This window comes from Engraulis encrasicolus, chromosome 22, assembly GCF_034702125.1.
Source record: "Engraulis encrasicolus isolate BLACKSEA-1 chromosome 22, IST_EnEncr_1.0, whole genome shotgun sequence".
Taxonomy (NCBI): domain Eukaryota; kingdom Metazoa; phylum Chordata; class Actinopteri; order Clupeiformes; family Engraulidae; genus Engraulis; species Engraulis encrasicolus.
In genome coordinates, this window is record NC_085878.1 from 27,679,449 (window position 1) to 27,700,434 (window position 20,986).

The 20,986-nt window shown below is 41.3% G+C and overlaps 4 protein-coding genes across 6 annotated transcripts in view; 1 reads left to right on the forward strand and 3 right to left on the reverse strand.

Annotated features, from left to right (window-relative positions):
* dennd2b (DENN domain containing 2B) overlaps window positions 1-495 on the reverse strand; it is a 107,157-nt gene extending 106,662 nt beyond the window's left edge. For 2 of the 3 annotated variants that reach the window (XM_063188490.1, XM_063188491.1), the window contains exon 1: window positions 277-495. The gene's annotated coding sequence lies outside the window, so the exon portion shown is untranslated. The remainder of the gene's footprint in view (window positions 1-276) is intronic. The other variant, XM_063188487.1, reaches the window with a different exon arrangement.
* A 538-nt stretch (window positions 496-1,033) lies between these two features.
* Window positions 1,034-7,571, reverse strand: tmem9b (TMEM9 domain family, member B). The gene is made up of 5 exons (XM_063189073.1): window positions 7,332-7,571; window positions 6,816-6,907; window positions 4,890-4,998; window positions 4,247-4,381; window positions 1,034-2,974 (listed from the first exon to the last, which is right to left on the reverse strand). Exons 1-5 carry the CDS (start codon window positions 7,425-7,427, stop codon window positions 2,819-2,821), a joined length of 588 nt encoding a protein of 195 aa, XP_063045143.1. The 5' UTR covers window positions 7,428-7,571; the 3' UTR covers window positions 1,034-2,818.
* Window positions 7,572-7,867: 296 nt separating this feature from the next.
* On the forward strand, window positions 7,868-11,460 carry LOC134439187 (uncharacterized). The gene is made up of 10 exons (XM_063189072.1): window positions 7,868-7,917; window positions 8,253-8,291; window positions 8,372-8,420; window positions 8,630-8,721; window positions 8,815-9,279; window positions 9,732-9,773; window positions 10,143-10,300; window positions 10,429-10,493; window positions 10,737-10,837; window positions 11,091-11,460. Exons 1-10 carry the CDS (start codon window positions 7,878-7,880, stop codon window positions 11,288-11,290), a joined length of 1,251 nt encoding a protein of 416 aa, XP_063045142.1. The 5' UTR covers window positions 7,868-7,877; the 3' UTR covers window positions 11,291-11,460.
* A 1,126-nt stretch (window positions 11,461-12,586) lies between these two features.
* scube2 (signal peptide, CUB domain, EGF-like 2) overlaps window positions 12,587-20,986 on the reverse strand; it is a 36,532-nt gene continuing 28,132 nt past the window's right edge. The window contains exons 20-23 of the mRNA XM_063188821.1: window positions 20,895-20,986; window positions 15,543-15,695; window positions 14,977-15,056; window positions 12,587-14,441 (exon numbers count right to left, since the gene is read on the reverse strand). The exon at window positions 20,895-20,986 is cut by the window's right edge and continues 106 nt beyond it. Of these exons, the coding sequence (XP_063044891.1) occupies window positions 14,295-14,441; window positions 14,977-15,056; window positions 15,543-15,695; window positions 20,895-20,986 (472 nt within the window). The 3' untranslated portion in view covers window positions 12,587-14,294. The remainder of the gene's footprint in view (window positions 14,442-14,976; window positions 15,057-15,542; window positions 15,696-20,894) is intronic.

Genomic DNA, 20,986 nt, shown 5'->3' on the forward strand with positions numbered 1-20,986 from the left:
CGCCTCTTTTCTCAACAAAGTTGACAGCTGCTACAATAAGTTCAAATGAAATAGTGCTTCAACAAGTAGTAGGCTATAAAACGTATTTTTAAAAAGCTTCATATAAAAGTGAGGAAACGTTGTGCAAACGTTGTGCGTAATGCAGAGATGCCGTCGCGAACTTTGGGTTATACTTGCAAATTGCGCATGTAAGATAGAAGCCAATAGTATCTACAAAAGTACCAAACAAACGTCAGTCATTTAATCAAGAAAGAATGCGAAGGTGTAATTTCTTACCTTTGGTGTCAGGCTCGAGTTTCTCGTTGCTGTCTGTTATTTTAAAAATCCATATTGCAACGAGCGCTCATGTCTCCCGCGTCTGATGGGAGTTGTGTGACTCTGACTCTGACTGATCCAGACACAAGCAATCCCGATAAATGTCCCCAAAAAAAGAAAAGAAAAAGAGCTGGAACAGGAAACGATGGCGGTCGTTATTGAGAGGGCTTAAATTCTGTGTGCGCAGCCTGGAGTGCGCTTTGCTAAAAGAATGACTTGTTATGTCTGAAAGGAATACTTGGCGCATATTTTTATGACAAATTATGTCAATGTCAAGTCAGGCATAGTTGCTACTATGCTGGGGTCCGCTTACTGTCGAAATGATGCCCACAAGTCATGAAAAGATCCCGAGTGTTAGCCTACACTGTACAATCTCCATGAAGAATTTGGTTCGGTTATTTTTTTTTTATTGCAGGTCCTTCCCATTGACCGTGTGTAGCTAGTCATGAACCTTACTACATAATAACAATCTATTCCAGATTTTTAAATCTGTGGAGTACTGTATTCTACTCCCTCTGGTGGAGCTGCCAAACGTCTGACTTGACAGCCAAAAACAGAGGATTCAGGGTTCATATTTCACAAGAAGTTTTTGACACAGTTTCAGCAAAATGGTACAAAGTGCACTAATTTAAAAAAAACACCTTGTTTTCAAACTATTGCTTTCTACTTCAACCATTTCCTCAATGAAAAGTAACAAAATTATGCAAATACTCAAAAGGAAATTCAAAGGTTTTTTATAGATATTTTTAGAAAGCTTGACATCAAACCATAACACAAAACTTAAAACTCAACATTTTCTACACAAATCGAGAGCCCATAGTTTTCGCCCTCTACAGTTCCTAGGCAGAGTGCCAATCAACTGTCCTAATCTGATTAAATCGCACATCCTTCATCATTCAAATAACAGACAATTAATGCAAGAGAGTGAAGATCATCATCACGTGTAGGCCTACTGTATTACAAATGTACTGAGTCTAGATGAGCGTGGGGCAGGTTTGTACCACAACACACATGGGGATTCAAATCCAGTTCTGCCCAGGCAGTGACACAGAGCATTATTATGATTCCAGTCTGTTAAAGGTTTTTACATAAGACATCTGATGATTTAGAGATTAGAGGTCATGGTTACACACACATCACGTAAACAATTCAATTATATATCAAATGCAGGAGTACAAATGATTGCCCCTCCTCGACAACTGAGTTATGGTGAGATGAATGAGAGAGATGCGGAGGAGTAAAGATAGTTGAGTAGTTTCAGGAAGAAGAGACTGACAAAGACGGTAAAATGCATTCACAAAGTTGGCAAAGAGAAAGATTAAACTTGTACAAGAAAGATCGGATTGACCTGCATCGCTACACAAAGGGTCTGACAAAATCAAGTGTTTTTTTTTTTTTTAAATAAAGGGCATAATAAATGATCATAATGGTCATCAATGCCACATATTTTTTAACAAACACGTTTACTAAATTAACCGAATGATTAGTCTTGCTTAGTTGGCACTTTCTTAGTGATCACGTTTTAAGTCTGGATCCCCATAATGCATTAAAATCAAATGGTTATCAATACAGAAAGGGTACATCACGTATGATGACATGCATTACAAGGGGTTTTGTTTTACATTACGTCACTGCATCTTCCATGCACAATAGGCATGGTCTCTCATCTGCTCCACTGTAAGTCTGAAGTTAAAACAAACACACACACACACACACACACACACACACACACACACACACACACACACACACACACACACACACACACACACACACACACACACACACACACACACACACACACACACCGACCGACCGACCAACTGACTGTCACACAACAAATTAATTCTTCATAGTACACTACACAGGTATGCCTCAGAAGCAGGGCGGCAAATTCTAAGTAGGTGGTTTACTGATTGACCTAGGTGGGTCAACTCAATGTACTGGAAGCAGTAAACGTCCTAATAGAGGCGCTCTATCTTTTGCGTTTTACCTGGGGAATGATGTCATCAGAGCCCTCTATTAGGAAGTTTAACACTTTATATTATCTTACCTCACTCAAGGAAGTCACAAACCTTACTACTTACTGGAATACCAATACCCCCTCCCACACACATACACGCACACACACAGACACACTCACGCGAACTGTGGAATGAAGGAACCAAATCAGACAATGCTGTGTGGTGTTGTTGATGTTTCTGGGAGGAGACGGGCCAGTTCAAGTTCACAGTGCTCTCGCTGCCATGGGTGTAGCAGGGCTTTTAGGAGTGAGTGAAGGACCCGGGGAGGGAAAACTGGACCAACGTGTGGGAGGCCAAGAGGGAAAAACAAGGGGTCCGTGGTGTTTCCATGGAGGGTGTAGATGAGGGAGTCGTGGTAGGGCTGAGAGGGGCAGATAAGGTGGTCGTGCCTTGAGGGAGTTCATGGTGAGACCATGGGGTAGGGGCAGATGTGGGGGGGGGGTTGATAGTGTGCCGTTTTGGGGTTTCCGGGATGGCGATTAGCTGAGCACGACGTGCCGGTCGAAGACAGACTTGCGCTGCTCCTGCACCTGCCTCCTCCAGCGCTGCTGGGCGTGCTCCACCTTGTTCAGCATGTTGGGCCGCAGGCGGGAGCGCGACAGCACGTCATGCGCGTTAGCAAACGGCTGCTGGTCCTGAAATACAGAATAATAATAATAATGATGATGATGGTGGTTGTAAACAGGACGTTAGCAAATGGCTGCTGAGCCTGACACACACAATAATGACAATAATAATAACTAGCAACAGCATGCCATGTGCATTAGCAAATGGCTGCTGATCGTAAAACACACAACAACAATAATAATAAGAACAATGACAACCAGTGTTGAAATATCACAAAGAAAACGCACTGTAGAATGATTTGTTATCATATTGTTCAGAAACAGATAGGAACCAGAGACACAGAACAACCTGGTCTCACAGAATTCCATGAAATTAACATGACCCCTTTTCACCATGACCCCTTTTCTGTGTCGGTTTCACAGATTTGACCTAAATTCCGTGATGGGCTCAAGGAAGTATTCATGATATTTTTTGTTGTTGTCGTGTTGTCTTTATAGTGAAACCATGTTGCACAGAATTATAGGAAAATAGAGGACAAATGACTTTTGTGTATAGAGGAAAAATGACTTTTCCAACAAAGTGTCAAATAGCATACACTTCACTTTTGAGTGGCCTTTAAAATGTAATCATTTATTGATCATTGCTTGGTAAGAGCAAAACTCTCTCAAGCAGCCCAACAGCAGGAAACAACAGAGCAAGCTAATGTGGGAGGAATGAATCAGTAGCTTAATGAATGTCATGAGCTACCCTTGCCAGTTCATGGACAACTCTCAATAACAAAACCTTAACTTGATACTCACTTCCCTGCACTAGTGATAACCATGAAATAGACTTTTCTTCATTCTGCTTTTAAGTTACAAAAATGTTCTTTACATTACATTATATTGAAACGTCCCAGACTATTTATAATATATATATTTTTTACTATTCACTCGCTCACCATTAATATAAGTACAGTATATGAAGAGTTTATTTGCAAAATGGTGTATCTCTATTTTGTTAAATGATTGGGAAAGTGACATTTTTTGTATAGGGCATTCCATTGCATTGCATTGCAAAATGCATTTTATATAGGTTGAAAAAGTATGTTCTCAAAATATTTGAATGGCAAGAATTCACACATAGGTGATAGGACCTCTGAACAGTCATTTTCAATAATAAAATGCATAAGTAAAAAATGGTGGATACACCATTTTGCAAATAAACCCTTCATATTTTCTCGCTTACTCTAGCTCTCTTTCACACACACGTCACTAAGCCATGCTCTGTGACACACAAGCGATGCCGGTGCTTATCAATATGGCAACAACACTCGCGCAAGGCCACAGAGTACTACATACCCCGACTTCGTCCTCGCTCTGGATGAGTTGAGAGTGTCCAAAGAGCCTCCTCTTGAGAATGGGCTCCAGGAGAGTCAGGTACACCATGTACAGCAGCAGCAGGCCCAGGATGGACAGGTACGCAATGATCGTCCCCTGCAACACAAATGGATTGTAGTTACTACATTACATTACAATTAGCTGACGTTTTTTTTTAAAATCCAAAGCGACTTAGTTATTTACAGGGTATTGGCTACAGTCCCTGGAACAGTATGGTGGGTTAGGTGCCTTGCTCAAGGGCCCTCAGGCATGGGAGTGAGGTAGGGAGTGGAAGGGTGAGATTCGAAATGGCAACCCTCTGATCTTAAGTCCAGTTTGATTTGGGGATGCTGAATTATTTTAATAACCAGTAGGGGAAATGATTTCATAGAGTGATACAGTACATCCCCACTGGAAGACTACATGTCCTTATTATATTCAGTACGCTTTATCTGATGTAAACACAGCCACTAAATATTTCTAGAATAGTTACACTATTGCATGCAATCAGAATTGATGTTCACTCCACAATTACGTTTGCAATTCAATAGCTGCCACTTCACTAACCATCAAGATAGTTTCATCCAGAGTGACTCATCTTATAATCTTATCCTGTATGACTTACTTTGATAGTTCCAGAGCTTCTCTCCTCATATTTGCACTCGCAGCGTAAACAGTATGCCTCTACATCCTTGCCTTCCACAGGCATGGGCTCCACAACATGGAGGCAATTACTAAAGAAATACACAACAGAACACAGAAAGTAAACATTTGATTAAAAGTAAATAATGACTAAATAAACAATATCGTTAAAAGTTTGGTGTTACCCTACAACCTACCCAGCCACATTCAAAAAGCCTCTTCAATGGCCATCTTTAAACAACACCTTAAAACCCATCTCTTTTTGGAGGCCTTTGACTCCTAGTGTCCATAAGCACACACCTACACACACTTAGACTGATACTATGTAAAGCGACCTTGGGTGTTTTGAAAGGCGCTATATAAAAAAGGTATTATTATTATTATTATTATTATTATTATTATTACAGCACCTTCACAAAGACTACACACACCTGTTCAAATGCCATGTTTTAATAATGTAAAAAAATGACAGAAAGGCAAATAATTTCACAACTTTTTCCACCTTTCATCTAAATTATTAACCTGTACAATGAAATTAACCGGGTTGCATAAATATGCACACCCCTTAACTTGTACTTTGTTGCAGCACCTTTGGCTTTCATTACAGCGAGTCTACCAGCGTGGCGCATGTTGTGGCAAGATTTGTCCACTCCTCTTTGCAAAAGCACTACAAATCTGTGCATCTCCTGTGCACAGTTGCAGACAATTGACAGGAGCAGACATCTACTTTTGCAGCATGGACCTCATAGAGCTAATTGGGGGGTGGCGGGAGATTCTGGACAGCACCTCACCCATGAAGTGAATCAGTGTTGAACCGTAACTGGCTATTATTAATGCCAAAGGTGTGTGATTAGTTAAAAGTTGTAAGGATGCATTTTTGGTCTGTTCTGTACATAGCTCTGAGTAATGCTAAATGTAATTCATTGTAATATATTCACTCCAGTAACTTTTCCAAAATCACATTGCTCATATATGCAGGGCTCTCAAGTTTTGAAGATTGTTTGGAGTGAGATTTTAAAAAAATAATAATAATAATGGGGGGGGGTGTTGCAGACATCGACCAGTCACCCATCGACCCATCGACACTAGGTTTCCCTTCAACTCAGCTAGTTAAAAAGTTTGATTAGACCAAATACACTATTTATTCAATATGCTTAGCCCTAGTGCTCGAGTTGTAATATAAAAGCAGCTGGGGATGGTCACTCAGAGATTGATTCTAATTATTGGTGGTTCAAAAAAATGAAAATGTAGTTGTTAAAAGTGCAATTTTACCACAATATGTGAAGAAGAAGGGATGCCTGTTATAGAGGGAGGTGATTTTTGACCATTCTGCTCTCTTTTAACGTCCCTGTCAAGGCTACATGGGCTGTACATATTGGTATAAGGAGTAAAAACAGTAGCCTAATACAATGCTCATATTTTCACCTGTATAGAGTGATCACCTGATGGTCCTTGCTCCTGTGTCTCCAGTTCGCCTACTTGCGATTCGTGAATTTTACAGTTCTCTTTGAACTCTGCTGCACGCGCTATTGGATAAAACGCTGATCCGCTGCTCTGATCTGCCTGACAAACGAACAATCTATTTTCTGATTGGCAGAATAGCGTGGTAACTAGTCTGAACACAGAACAATTTCTGACGCATCTTTGGATAGGTTGGATGAATTAATGTGCGCCGATTGGATAAGTTATCAAAACTTCAGAGTGTGAAATACCATGTGTGGAGTGTGAGAGTGTGAACAAGCTCAGATGAGTGTGTCACACTCTCAAAGAGTGAGACTTGAGAGCCCTGTATATGCATTCACTTCCGAGAACAATAACACCAGTAGTGCATAGCCTACCATATTTTCAACATCTCTACAACAGACAACATGTGTGCTGTCAAGTCTTGAAGTCCATGCCACATACATACCAGTCTTTGAGGGATACATTTTGGTTGTAGATTTGCCCTGGTACGTCTTTGTAAGGAGGGCAGATGCACTTGCATCTAATGTCTTCCGAATTCTGTTGTAAACAAAGGCCAACAACAACACAGAGGAAAAGCATGTCATCGGATCACATGATCATGAGTGGGCTAACTCTGCATTATTCCATACACACCCATCGCTGATTTGGCACATATCTAAATCAGTCATTTCCGCCTCTAGGGGCTAGGTTTAAGATATCTTTCCATAGTCCATACCACTCACACTGGGCTATTATGGAAATGACAACTACGGTAGCCAGTTATAGGTAGCAATAAAGCTAACGTTACATTAGCTTACTAGTTAGTTAGCAAAAGGAAGCTACAGCAGGCTAAACGACAGCACAGGGGTGGACGAGTTACAAACCGCATATACGCCACAACAGTTCGACAAGATTTTAGTTTACTTTCGCTAGCCAACATGTTGATCAATTGCATTGATTGCGACCAAATTTGACAACCCACCTTCGCGACGACTGTATGTGTTGATATCACCACGATTACAAAACACACGAGTGGAACCAGCTGGGACGAGACTTTGATGCCAATATTATGCATCATTTTAGAAAAGTGTAGGTTAAATCCTTAAATTGAAATCTCCAACCAACTCAGCACTAAACGAAATATGTTTAAAAGGACCAATCTTTTACATAGAGTTGACAGAAGCCAGTCGAACCAGATATCACACTGGCAGTCAGCTGATCATTTTCATGTGTCTGCACCAAACTAGTCCGTGGAAACAATATTGTTGTGGAACCGATGTTCTATCGACGCAAGGCCACATCGACATATTTACATACATAAAATAAATACATACATTGATATCAATGTCATGTTAGATATTTGCCCCACATTGCATATCCCCATAATACCATTAAATACATTATTGTGAATTATGAGAATTAATGGGTGCACTAAGAATCTACACGGTCCAACGTCGATTAGACGTGCAGCTCGTGTCTATGTTGCGTCCGTCATGTATTTTAGTCCGTGCAAATGGAGTCTGGTAACATGGAGCTTGGCGACGGTTCCTCGAGTAGTGAAGTGGCCAGTAAGTAGCCATATTCTGCTTCAACATCGCACGAATATTTCATTTGTAGGCCTACATATCCTTGTTAAGTTCAACCTGTGTACACATGTATTCTTCTAAAATAGCTTGTAGGCTACTCGATGTATGTTAACATTCGTAGTCCACATGTGTCCATAATATTACTTGAAAGTCGGTCTTCCGACCAACAGTCAACGTCCAACCAACAACAACCACATCCAAATGTTTGCCAGTGATTTCTTTTAGGCCTAGGCCTAGGCTACTGGTAGAGAACCTTATGTCTATCCTTAGCTTTTGTTCATGGATGTCAATAATTGAACTTATTTGCTTTCCTGAAGATAACACGGCATCTCAGAGCAGAGGCCAATCACCGTCCAGTAAGTAGGCCTACGTTGTTGTAGTTGTTGTTTTTATTTTTCTTGTTGTTTTTGTTAATTTGGGACATTCTATTGTTTAGGATCTCAACGTACATCAAGATCTCATGTGAGGAATGACTATCGCTCCAGGTAATTAGGTTATCTTATTGTTTTTATTTTTTATTTTTTTGCATTACAAAAACTGTTGCCCACTCTTACGTAGGCCCCCATTACTGCTTTGATATGCCTAGGCTACTGCCGTTTTAGTCAGTGAGTGAATGCAGTAATTTGAATTTTAAAATATATATTATTATTACTACATTTTGTCATGCATTTATCAGTCTGTTTCAATGTTATAGGTCCTGTAGCAGGAGCAGTGCTGGATCCAGCACAGGGTCCTCTTGGTACAGTGATCACACCTACAGGTCCAGGCGGTCACGGCACAGTCATGGTGCGATGCAGTCTTCATCTATCACTGCTATATTTGTATTCTGTATAAACTGTGTGTGACTAATATACGTAGATACATCTATCTGTTATACAGGCAGGCACAGACACGGCAGGTCACGGCACAGGTCCAGGCACAGGTCCAGGCACAGGCGTGATTACCGATCCTGTGACAGCAGGTGCAGACATGATCGATCACACCACAGTGGCCGAAGAGGTGACCGAAGCCACAGGGATGACCGAACCCATAGAGATGTCCAACCCCCCAGTGAGGACATTGCACATAGAGGTGACCAAACCCATAAAGATATCAAACCCGCCAGGCAGGACAAGGCACGTAGAGGTGGCCGAACCATAGGTGCCCAACCACCCAGAGTGCACCAGGCAGGTAGAGCTACCTTAAGTCAAAGAGTGAACCAAGCCCGCAGTAATCTCACACCTAGAGGTGGCCAAACTCAGAAGGATGTCCAATCCCTCAGTGAGGATGGAGGAGCACATCGAGATGGCCCAATCCAAGGAGAAGACTCATCTCCGCCGACCTGGTCAACACATACTAGACCAGGTGAGTCGTCGAGCTGCATTCACATCACACTCAATAAGAGGTAATTGGGGCTTTTGATCCATCCACTTCATATACGTAGGAATCAGACCCTGATAGGATTTTATTATTATTACATTACATTACATTTAGCAGATGCCTTCATCCAAAGCAACGTACAAGTAGGACATACATTGCAGAGTAACAGGGAAGAATAGTAGTTACTTTGCGCTCACGCCGCCAGGCTATTGTCATAAGTGTGTGCAATTCCTAATTGCGATTGCAGATCCTGCTGATCAGAAGTGTTAACAGTGTTTCCTGCTATACATTTGTTTGTCAAAGTGGGGTGGGAGGTTAACCGATATCAGAGAAATGTGACTATTATCATGGAAAAGTTGTACACTTTCATGTGAAATACAACATGATCGTTGAATGTTCATCATCTAATAACTTGTAAAACTTTTTTTGGGATGCAGTGACTGAGCCAGGGAGTTGGACCTTCCCAATGCCTACGGAGGGTAAGTGTGTTCTTGCAGTATAGTGGAGAACATTCGTTTAATGTACCACCTACTCTCTTGCCAGACTGTTTTCTCAGTCCAAAAACAACACTTGCCATTAGTCGTTGTTTCCCTAATGATGGACGTTGACATTTCTTTGGACTTTTACTTTCTTTCTGTCTTTCTCCAACACCGCTATTGTAAGGGATGCCAACTTGCAGTACTTCATGTGAAACATTGCTGCTCACTTGTTAGCGCGTCTCCCTCCCATGCCTGTGTTTACTGTACCATCACTGAAACTGAGTAAACAGTTGTGAACTTGCTGGCCTCTTTATTATGTATAATCGTAACATTGTTATAATCGACAAAAACATCTGTTTTATTTCTCAGTGTTCCAGGAGGAGGTCCTGAACTTATTACTGGACATCCGCAATCACCTCATTGCACCACAGCTGACCTCCTCAGTGCATATCGAGACTATTGACACCATGGAGGAGTTTGATGAACTGCAGCAACGCCTTGCAGATACATTTACCTTCGATGCCCTGGTAGGTCTTATAAGTGTGAATGTAATGGATAGCTCAGTGAAATAATACACTCAGTACTCAAAATACTCACACGCATGAGTCCTCTATGCGGTCTATCTCCTAACTTTGGTATTGTTTTATTCCAACAGGTGCAGCAAATACAAAGGGTTGGTGGGCGAAACACCAGGGACTGTGTTTTCCGAGCAATGGGCAGGTATCTAGAACATTTTCCCTCAGACTACTGTGTGTAACCATTAAAAAAAATCACACATCATGATTCCTTAAAAGTTGACCGAAGTTGATCGTAGTCTAGATCCATGAAATAACTGACCTTCAAGTATAAAAAGCTGCCTAATATTGGTTAACGTAAAAGTCATAATGTAAAAAAACATATTGTAGTTCTCATTTTCTTGCAACATATTCTTCATATTAACACCCTGAAATGCCTTTTCTTTAGGCTGTTCACCAACAACCTCATGGCCAAATTTAATTTGAAAGGCAAAGGGAAAAGTGGGAAACGTGCCTTGGAGGGAACAAATGTTTTCAGAGCAATAACGGGTAAGCCCGATGTTGATGTTGACATTAACTTGCAATGATCTTAACGTGCCTTTACTTGCACTAAAAACATCAGAGTGATAAAATACTTAACAGTCTGGTGTACGTACATTCTGGTGCAAATCTAAAATTTGTGAAGCACCCAGTTCATCCCATCATGAAGACAGCCGGTGTTATGCCAAGTGTTATGGTGTTAATCCTGTATTAGTGGACAAAAATTGCCTTTACATAATTTATCTTTTTTCTGTTTGTGCAGAAGGGGTCATGAACGTCAACACCACGGCGACCGAGCAAGAAATCAGAGGCTGGATGGGGGAGCAACTGAAGCACGCTCCAAGCAGGCGTGGCGGTGGAGGATTTGGCCAGCCAGTCGTGAACACTTCCATTATCTCTGATGCTGCGATGCTGTGTGATGTTTTTGCCAATAACATATCCCATGTCACTGGAAGTCAATAGTAATTCAATAGCAGTTCAGAGCCCTATGTTCTTCATGCAAAGAAATGCTTTGGTTTTTTTAATGTGTAATGTACATCACTGTTTATGTTCTCACGTAAAGCAGTTACTAGTTCAACTGTTTGCCTTTCTGTGACTTTTTTATTATTGAATAAAGATGAATAGTTTTTGGATTGTGTGTGTGTGTGTGTGTATGTGCAAGTGTGTGTGTGTGTGCGCACGTGCGTGTGTGCATCTGCATGCATCATGGATGCCTGTCAACTCACTACTGTCTCACACATTTTGAGCTCTTGTACACCACCAGGGGGCTCTGTATGGCCAAAAAAACCCAATCAATCCACATGCATCATCCTTTCTGAATTAAAAGCAACACTAAGGGTAACGCTTTGAAGGTTCTTGTGAGCATTACTTTTCATATGTAAGTAAGTAGTGACACCATAACAAGTGTCTCGTAAAACGTTGTTCATAGTCTAATATTGTTAATAACAAATTATAAAACATTTATAAGCCCTTATACGCTGGTTGATGGACTGTTATTGACCAATAACCCATATAAGAGCATATAAGATGCTATATATAACACGTTACTGAAGTTTTTCAATAGTAGAATAATGTGATTCATCAATGCAAAACAGGGTGAAACACTTTAAACCTGGTTTGCCCCACTCCACATCCTAGAACAGCACTACATGTTAAAGGGACAGTTTGGTCAATTTCAACATGCAGTTGTAATGCTCACACTACCCTGGACTTGTCAGTGCCTGAGATTTTTTTTTCTTCTTCTTCAGCCGTTTCCGAGATCCTGGTCATTGTAATGGGGGCAGCTCTTTGTTTACATTTCAAAAAAACATTTTTATTTATTCCCAAAAACATCCAAAAGGTTATAAAACATCAGCAGACAACTAGCAAACAGCAGTACCTTTTGGGAAAATATTTGGAGTTGGCCTATGATTCATTTTTTAAAAATGTAAACAAACGCTGCCCCCATTAGAATTGCTCATATCTCGGAAAGGGCTGAGCCGAAAAATGTGGCATCACCAGGTACTGACAAGTAAAGGGTAGAGTGAGCAATACAACTGCATGTTGAAATTGACCAAAATGTCCCTTTAAGTGGAGCTCAGAATTCAATATGGGAGACCTTCTAACCTGTAGGAAGCAGCACAAGAAGTGAAACTCATTATAGTGCTGCTTAAATATACTTAAACTTACTCAAACATTTCACATCATGTGACTCAATTGTGTTTAGTTCACGTTTTTATATTGAATGTTTGTTTTGATGTTGAGTAGGCTACATTGATTCAAGCATTTGCTCTTACAAAAGCACAATGTTTGATTACTTGATTTATTTACATGTTAAAGTGTATAAAACATAAAAATATAGATATTAATTTACTTTCTAATACATGACAAGAAATTCCCTACTCTACCAACCTCATGGATAATCTCACTTGTTGAATACAAAGTTCTGATATTACTTGCAGGAATATCACCTATGATGAGTTTGAAAAGTGTCTTATTACTGGTTGGCACAAGTGTATCAACTCTGACAATGACAGAAAGAGTACAGCATTGAGGGGTATTCCAAGAACATGGTTAAGTGATAAACCTGTCTGAGTTAACTTAAAGGACGTGCGAATTCTGAAAATAGCCTGCTGGCATTATTTAGTTAACCCATTTTAGCCTGATGCTGCGTATACATTGTTTGACCTTTGGCGCCTGGAGCGACATAAATGCTGCATTCAGGCTGTGAGTTTTTTTCCCCCATTAAAAATGTGGGTATGTTAGAGCTGAATGAACACATTCTAATGCAAATAAGGGTCTTAGCTTTTAAATTCAATGTATGTCATATTTGTATGTGCTTCGGAGGCTGAGATATTTAGGTTTTAAAAGGCAGAGGGCACCTTTTCCCAAAAAGGGCTAAGGGATTCAGCAGGCGTTTTTTTTGCTGATGCCTTAGGCTGAAATGGGTTAAGAGAAGACTCTTGTATTAGATGATTTACCACTACCTCAAGGTTAACTTAACCTGTCCTGGACTACTACTGAACCAGCTTCTTGGAATACCCCTCTGGTAATATGACATCCAAAACACCAGAAATATTGATTGAACATGTGATGATGATCTAGTTGATATACAACGCATGGGCCTAAACAAATTCAAGAGCGAGGTCTAACATTTTTGTACATAATATACAAAACATTCGAAAGAATAATTGCTTTTTTTTACTGTGTCACTATCTCCCTTATAGTGATCCGATACATAGAAAACGCTGCATTAAACATATATTTCATATATACTTTTGTCATTTGTATAAGCAACAGTGATTCAACTCCAAACTGCAGGTTTAATCCGTCGCCTATCAGTTCTACAGGCGTACGCCATTCTCGCCACAAACAGATACAGTATCCCAGAGCAGGAACTTCCCTTTGAATGACAAGTCATATTTTCTTTGAAAAGGATTCCTCGTTGAGAGCCAGAGAATACATAAAAGTACATTTGCTGGACTCTTCCACAAAACAAAACCTGTCAACGCAGACAACTCAGACAATTCAAACACACATATACTATATCCTGTACAGAGCGCAAAGTTACCCTTTTAAACAAATGGGGGTTAAGTCCATAGGGATTAGGATCCTATTCGTGTGCTGCAGGCAGATCCTTGGGTCCTGTAAGTGTTTGCCTGGGTTGAGACAAGTACTAGTGAACTCATATTCTGTCCACTCCTTGTTTTCCATTGGATGAAAGGAGAAAAATTAAAGTCTCAATGTCCTTGCTGAGAAGATTCCTCCGTTGTTTGACTCTCTTTGGATGGACAAGATGAGATGTCAGGGGCAAAAAAGCAAGACTCATATGTTCCTTGATATCCTCAGATTCAGCTGATCTCAAACACCTTAGACTGGACAGTGTCAGATTGAGTTCATGTGTATGGTAAGTTGCAACAGTGATTAAGCACAGTTTTTGGAAGCTTGCAACAAAGAGGGGACGGTGGAAAGGAAACAGGGTATTCTCCTAGGGGCGTAAGAAACGCAGGACCTTTGAGCGCAGGAAGCGGATGAAGGATTTGGGGAACATTTCTCTGGATTCCTGAGCGGTGTAGTTGAAGAAGTTTTGAGGATGTGCAAGGACGTCAAACAGGGCCTTCATCAGCTTTTTATCCTGATGGAAAACCAGAAATTTAGAGAGTTATCAACACCTACATTATTGGCAAAGGACAAACATACCTCTTCATCTTAAAGCAACACTAAATATATCTTCTTCGCAGCATCATTGTCTTATTCCCTCTCTTTCAATATAAAGAGACCTGCCCAAGTCCTGAAAAACATCTCATGTGGTTGTTACCAATGGAGGGTGGTGAAGATAAATCTTAAATGCTTTTCACTCTGCTCTGACTCGACGAACCACTGAACTGATTTTGAAAATATTTTAAGGCTCAATGTACATCTTAGGGTTGCTCGAATAGGCTGAAGCATTGCAATGTTACTTTCACTGTGTCCACAAGGGGGAACTCTAAGTCTATAATACACCACAACTACTTGTGAAACCATGTCTAGTCCATCTCAGTTACTGGCTTAGTAAGAAAAAATGTGTTCCTTTCAATTTGCAAACAAGCCAAATATACAGTTTGGATCACTGAAAACAAACACAACATTTCGAACATCTGAATAACATCACAAAAATGTTGACACTGTACCTTAAGAATTTCCTGGTGATTCTCAGAGGCGTACAATCTCCCATCTCTGACTATGTCTTCAATCAGCTCCTGGTAATCCTCTGCGGGAACACAGAGTAACAATCTAAAGCTAATCTGATACCGTATTCACAAGGTGTACACACAGAAGCATGTACACACACACACACACACACACACAGGCACAAACACACGCACATACACACGCACACACGCACACGCACACGCACACACACACACGCACACGCACACGCACACGCACGCACACACACACACACACACACGCGCACACGCACACACACACACACACACACAAGCGTGCGCATACACGCACACACACAAAGACGCATGCACACCTACAACACTTCAGTCTAAGTTCCTTTCATGTACTGTACGTGTATACTACATACTGTATGCATGTCATTTAAGTCCAGAGCCAAAGTTTACACACTTTTACACACACAAACCATTGACATCAATGAGGGTGACTCTACTAGTCACTTGATTCGCAATGCAATTCACATGGGTATTTGTCTGTTTTTTTGTGCTTCCACATGCTTTGATCTTACCATCATATGTAACGTAGGGGACCTGGAATCCCTTCCCACTGTTGCCCTCATTGGACTTGAACTGGATCCAGAGCTTCTTGGAGCGTGAGGTGAAGGCGATGGGCCGCTCGTACGTCTGACACGTCTCGTACGTCGTTATGGAGGTGGGCAGGTCTGAGATGTTGAAACACAGGTAACGTGTCAATTGCATCTCACATCACATCAAAGCCTATCACAGCCAGAGGTGCATGTCAAAAATAAAAATAAGAAGTTAAAGAGGGCAATAGAGTTTCCTTCCAACACAAGGGACTTCACCGAATAACTGGTCTACACTCACTGTGCAGCACCTGTCAAAGGTGTAGGTTTGGATTGGAAAGTGGTGTGGACATCAATATGGCACATTGTCCGGGTATGCTTATTATGCATAATGTTTGTGAAAGAGTGGTGGGGACAAGCTAGGTTTATTTCAAAAGTGATAAAAACATGTCCCCACCATCCACTCCTGAAATTACACCCATGCCTGTGGTATGATGTGAGCTGATTTTGAGCTGGTTGGATCAAATTTGTGGCATTTATTAGGTTTTTTAATTATGTTAGGTTTCTTTTTTTTTTGGGGGGGGGGGGGGGGGGGTGTTTGACACCTCTGATAACAGGACAGCAAATCAGCCCCACCCCCTCCTGCTCTCCACCCAGTGGCACTTTAACACTAGAACTACCGAGGAGGGGTCAATTGACCTTTTTACCTAAAAGCCCCACAAGAGGGTCATTTGACCCTTTGGACCTCCTGCGGACACTCCTTTTGTTGTGGAAATGTGGCTGTTAGCAGCTCACAGCTGTCACTTGAGACACAGAGTGTGTGTGTGTGTGCGCATGTGTGGATCATTTCCAATGCCTGTTGAGTGCTGTATCTCTGCATCTTCGTTCCTTGGAGAGGAGCTTCTTTCACTACAAAATTCTTGAGGGAAATGAAGCAGTAGTCCACATGCACTGGTATTTATCCATCTAACAATTGCCAGGTTGCATTCACATGAGTCGTTATGGTCATATGGCATGGGAGATTCACACGTTACAGTTTTTCTCGATTGGTTTGGCTAATTTCTCGAAACTGAGAGGACATTCTCAAAACAACACGGACAAATCCCCAAACCAACCTGCAATTTCCCAAAACAGAATGTCATTTTTCATTGCTTTCATCAGATATCAAATGCTTTGTACATGTCTCAAATGTTTAGTACATCTCTGCAGATGGATATGTACAAATACCCTTCAGTTGACACATTCAGCATACATTTAGCACATTTTCCAAATAAATTGACCTTGCTTATCTAAACGAATTAGACAATTCTCAGTCTAATGGTTGCCCTCTCCAAAACACGTCAGCATTATTTCATTGTGTAAGTCATCATATGCAAAGTGGTCTACGCAATTCCCAAAACAGTCAAGGACATCATATTTTAAGAATTTCATTAGATAGTAAATTCATGACGGTGTTCAACAGGTCAGATGGTATTGTAACTTTACTAGTTAGTAGAAAATAATTTTACAACCGTGTATACCACAGTTTCCTCTGTTATTTGGCTAATTTCATGACATTTTTTCAAACGTCATTCTGTTTTGAACAATTGCTAGTTGCTTTGGCATTTATCCATGTTATTTTGAGAACGTTATCTCTGTTTTGAGAAATGAGCCAAACCCATGTGAAACCTGTGATATATGGGCATTACTTTCTGTATATGAATTTACAGTGAAGAAAGTTACTGATAAATGTCCTTGGTAAATGATCTGTGTTGTCAAACTTCAATGGTTTCACTCACTTTTTCATTTTTATACATAGTCGAAATCGTTAGCTGAACGTAGATAAAACACCTAACCATTTTGACTGGCAGTGCTTACACAATGGCAAAGGGACAATGCATTTTGGGGGTACTGATGATATATGTGGGGAAGAAATTTAGTTTTGACACATGGGTAAACTGTTTTTGGGTGATATGACCGAGTGATGAGGATCCATGAAGTTATGCTGAAACATCCAGATTATTTTGACAGAAGGACTAAATGAATGCAAATGAGCCAAAGCAATTGAGAAGGATCTATGCCATTTTGATGGTACTGACTATTTATATGTGAGACGGTTTAGTGCTGATGCAAGAATGAGGTGTTTTGGGAGGTATATGACATTTTGCTAGTTATCTGAACTGTTTTGCAGAAGTGTAAGAATGTTTGGCCAAATGACCCAATGGTTATAGGAATATCATCTCAGTTTCAAGAAATGAGCCAAACCAATCGAGAAAAAATGTAATTCAACTTATTAATTAAATTATCTGGTTGTAGTCGTATGATTTGTCATGATCACATGGGACATTCACATGTTCATTGATGACTTATATGAAGAAAATGTGCTGACATGTTTTCAGGACAACCATTACACTGAGAATCAACCAATTGGGATAGATCAGCAAGGTACATTCATTTGAAAATTCTACTAAATGTAAGCTGATGTTAACTGTAGGATACTTGTACATAGCCATTTGCAAGGATATACTAAATGATTGAGACATGTACAAAAGCATTTGGAATTTGATGAAAGCAATGATAAATGCCATTCTGTTGTGAGGAACTGCACATTAGTTTTGGGATTTGTCCATTTTTTGAGAATGACATCTCAGTTTCAAGAAATGAGCCAAACCAATGGAGAAAAACTGTAACACACTGTCCACCAAACTGTGCTATCTGTCTTTGCTGCTGATATCTTCATGCAAGTTGCTATTTACCTGTGGTGATTTTGGAGGCTGACAGCCCTTGGGAAGAAGCTGTCTGTCCCTGTTTGTCTTGGCTGTTAGCACTGTAAGGTGTGACCCCCTCACCCCTCACCCCACACACGGCCCCTAACAGCCTCATTACCATAACAAAATGAGTGATTAGTGTATTAGGTAAAAGCCGCCGGGTCAAATGACCCCTCTCTGGTACTTCTAGGTAGGCAGAAAAATCCTGGTAGTTCTAGTGTTAAAAGAGCGTGAGAGCTTCTCCTTCTTTAAATGCTGTAGGCTGGTGGGTGTGAGATCACAGGAAAAGAGCATAATGGTTCCATAACACATCTCCACCCATTACATCCAGTAGCCAGCCAGCCAGCCAGTCAGTCAGCACCTCTTTTCATCATTACCGCGTGATCACTTAACAGCACAATTCACACCACACATCACTACACAACACAAGAGGGCCTTGGCTAATGGCTGATGGTTTCCCCCCTGGTTCCTGGATCCTGCCCTGCGCATCTTTAATGCACAAAGGGCCCCTGGACGTTAAGGCACATTAAGCACTGGCAGGGGAGAACATCACACATGCATATTGGCATGGATGTTTGTTACACTCTTAAATTCTCCCCTCTTATACTGGGATAATAAAAGCCTTCAATGTTTGTGTATATAATGCGGTATGTGTACTGTATCTGTTGTGTTGTGTATATGTTGCTGGATACCTCTGTTTTCGTCTGTATAATTTCGGCATAAATATAATAGTTCTGTTGCTACTACTACTACTACTACTACTGCCACTGCCACCACAACCGCCACCACCACTACTACTACTACCACCACCACCACCACTACTACCACTACCACCACCACCACTACTACTACTACTACTAGTACTACTACTACTACTACTACTACTACTGCCACCACCACTGCCACTACTACTAGTACTACTACTAACACCACCACCACCACTACTACTATTATTACTACTACTACTACTACTACTACTACTACTACCACTACTGCCACTGCCACCGCCACCACCACTACTACCACTACTACGACTACAACAACTACTACGATTAATTAAGCCTTGGAGGGGTGCACACATTGGTAAAGCATGTGTTTGGAAGTGGGTCTTCAAAAAAATGTTCTCCATATGCAAGCTTATACCTCCAGCAAGGCCCTGCTCTGTGTTTGTAGAGTGGAAATAAAAATATTTATACTGAGCTTAGTTTAGTGGTTTAGTCTGCTGCGGTATGCAAAGTGAAATATTGTTAGCCAAACATTTGTTTAGAGGAATGCACTACAGTATTAAGTCACACACTGACTGTGTGTGTGTGTGTGTGTGTGTGTGTGTGTGTGTGTGTGTGTGTGTGTGTGTGTGTGTGTGTGTGTGTGTGTGTGCGTGTGCGTGTGTGTGCGTGTGCGTGTGCGTGTGCTTGTGCATGCGTGTGATTACTACAGTATGGTCTTGAATCCTGACACACTGATTTCATTCTGGTAGTTGTATAACTCTAGTACACTTTGAATAATGGCCAACATGTTGAGCTTTTCCAGCACACACACACACACACACACACACACACACACACACACACGCGCGCGCGCACACACGCACACACACACACGCACACGCACACACACACGTCACGTGCACTTAAATGCTTTACTGGCTCTTCCAAGCGTAGTATTAGGTGACCGCTTGCCGTGCACAAGTCGAAAAGGAGAGAGGGAGCTGTAAGCACCATGATGTCATTTATTATTCAAAAGAGCCATTCACAGCTATTGGCTCGGCTCCCCATTTAAACGTCCTCCTAACTATCCCCAGCAGAGGAGTGATCCAAACCAATGGAACTACTACCTGTTTTTTACCTACAGCATGTTTACTCAATTTTGTGTCGTGTGGGGGAGGTGTCTCTTTTTTTCGGAAAGGTGAAGGGGGTGGGGGGGTCACTGCTGATGACATGACTGCAAAATAAATGTCTGGCTTTCTTCCTTGGTAGTAGTCACCCGGTGTGACTGTGACTTTATGGGGGAAGGGGCCTGTCTAATGACATTCATGGCAGAGACATTTCTGTGTTCCTTCCTGGCTTGCTAAATGCACAATATCTACAAACATATCAGCAATGTCAGAGAAGGGTGCTTGCTCACAAAAGTACAGAACAGGTATTGGGAAAGTGGAGGATCAGGATATTACCTCTGACAGATTCGAACCTGGCCCCCTGGTATAACAGTAGCCTATGGTGCCTTGAGGCCGTCACCTGTTCAATTGAGCCCAGGGCCTTTGTCCCGATATGACCACAAGTAGTAATGACTTGTGTCCTGACTGAGAGGGGCAGCTACTGTATGTGCATGTTTCAGCTTAACAAACATTCACATGTTCAGGAGTTTGTAAGCAGTTTATGTGTTTAAAAAAACAAGGGATTTAGCGGCCACAAATTTCTATTGGGCCCTGTTTAACTTTCTTCAAATACTGCTCATAGCCGTTATCGCCACCAGTCTCTTGTCTGCCTTTCTCTCTTGACTTGGTCACATAGAGATTTGGGACTTGAGGATGGGGGCGCTGGCTGATGCGTATGTGTGTGTGTGTGTACGCGCACGCGCGTGTGGTACCTACGTGTTTTCCTCATGACTAGGTAGTCTCCGCACTCGTCCTCGATGGGGAGGAAGATCTCGGGCACCACAATGAGGATGCGGCGCTTGGGGGGC

Coding starts and splice junctions, on each gene's coding strand:
- tmem9b (XM_063189073.1), bottom strand. CDS start 7,427: ATGATGCATAATATTGGCATCAAAGTCTCGTCCCAGCTGGTTCCACTC. Junction 6,908..7,331: donor CACATACAGTCGTCGCGAAG/GTGGGTTGTCAA, acceptor TGTTTACAACAG/AATTCGGAAGACATTAGATG. Junction 2,975..4,246: donor AGAGCGAGGACGAAGTCGGG/GTATGTAGTACT, acceptor TCTGTATTTCAG/GACCAGCAGCCGTTTGCTAA.
- LOC134439187 (XM_063189072.1), top strand. CDS start 7,878: ATGGAGCTTGGCGACGGTTCCTCGAGTAGTGAAGTGGCCA. Junction 8,292..8,371: donor CAGAGGCCAATCACCGTCCA/GTAAGTAGGCCT, acceptor TCTATTGTTTAG/GATCTCAACGTACATCAAGA. Junction 10,494..10,736: donor GTTTTCCGAGCAATGGGCAG/GTATCTAGAACA, acceptor CCTTTTCTTTAG/GCTGTTCACCAACAACCTCA.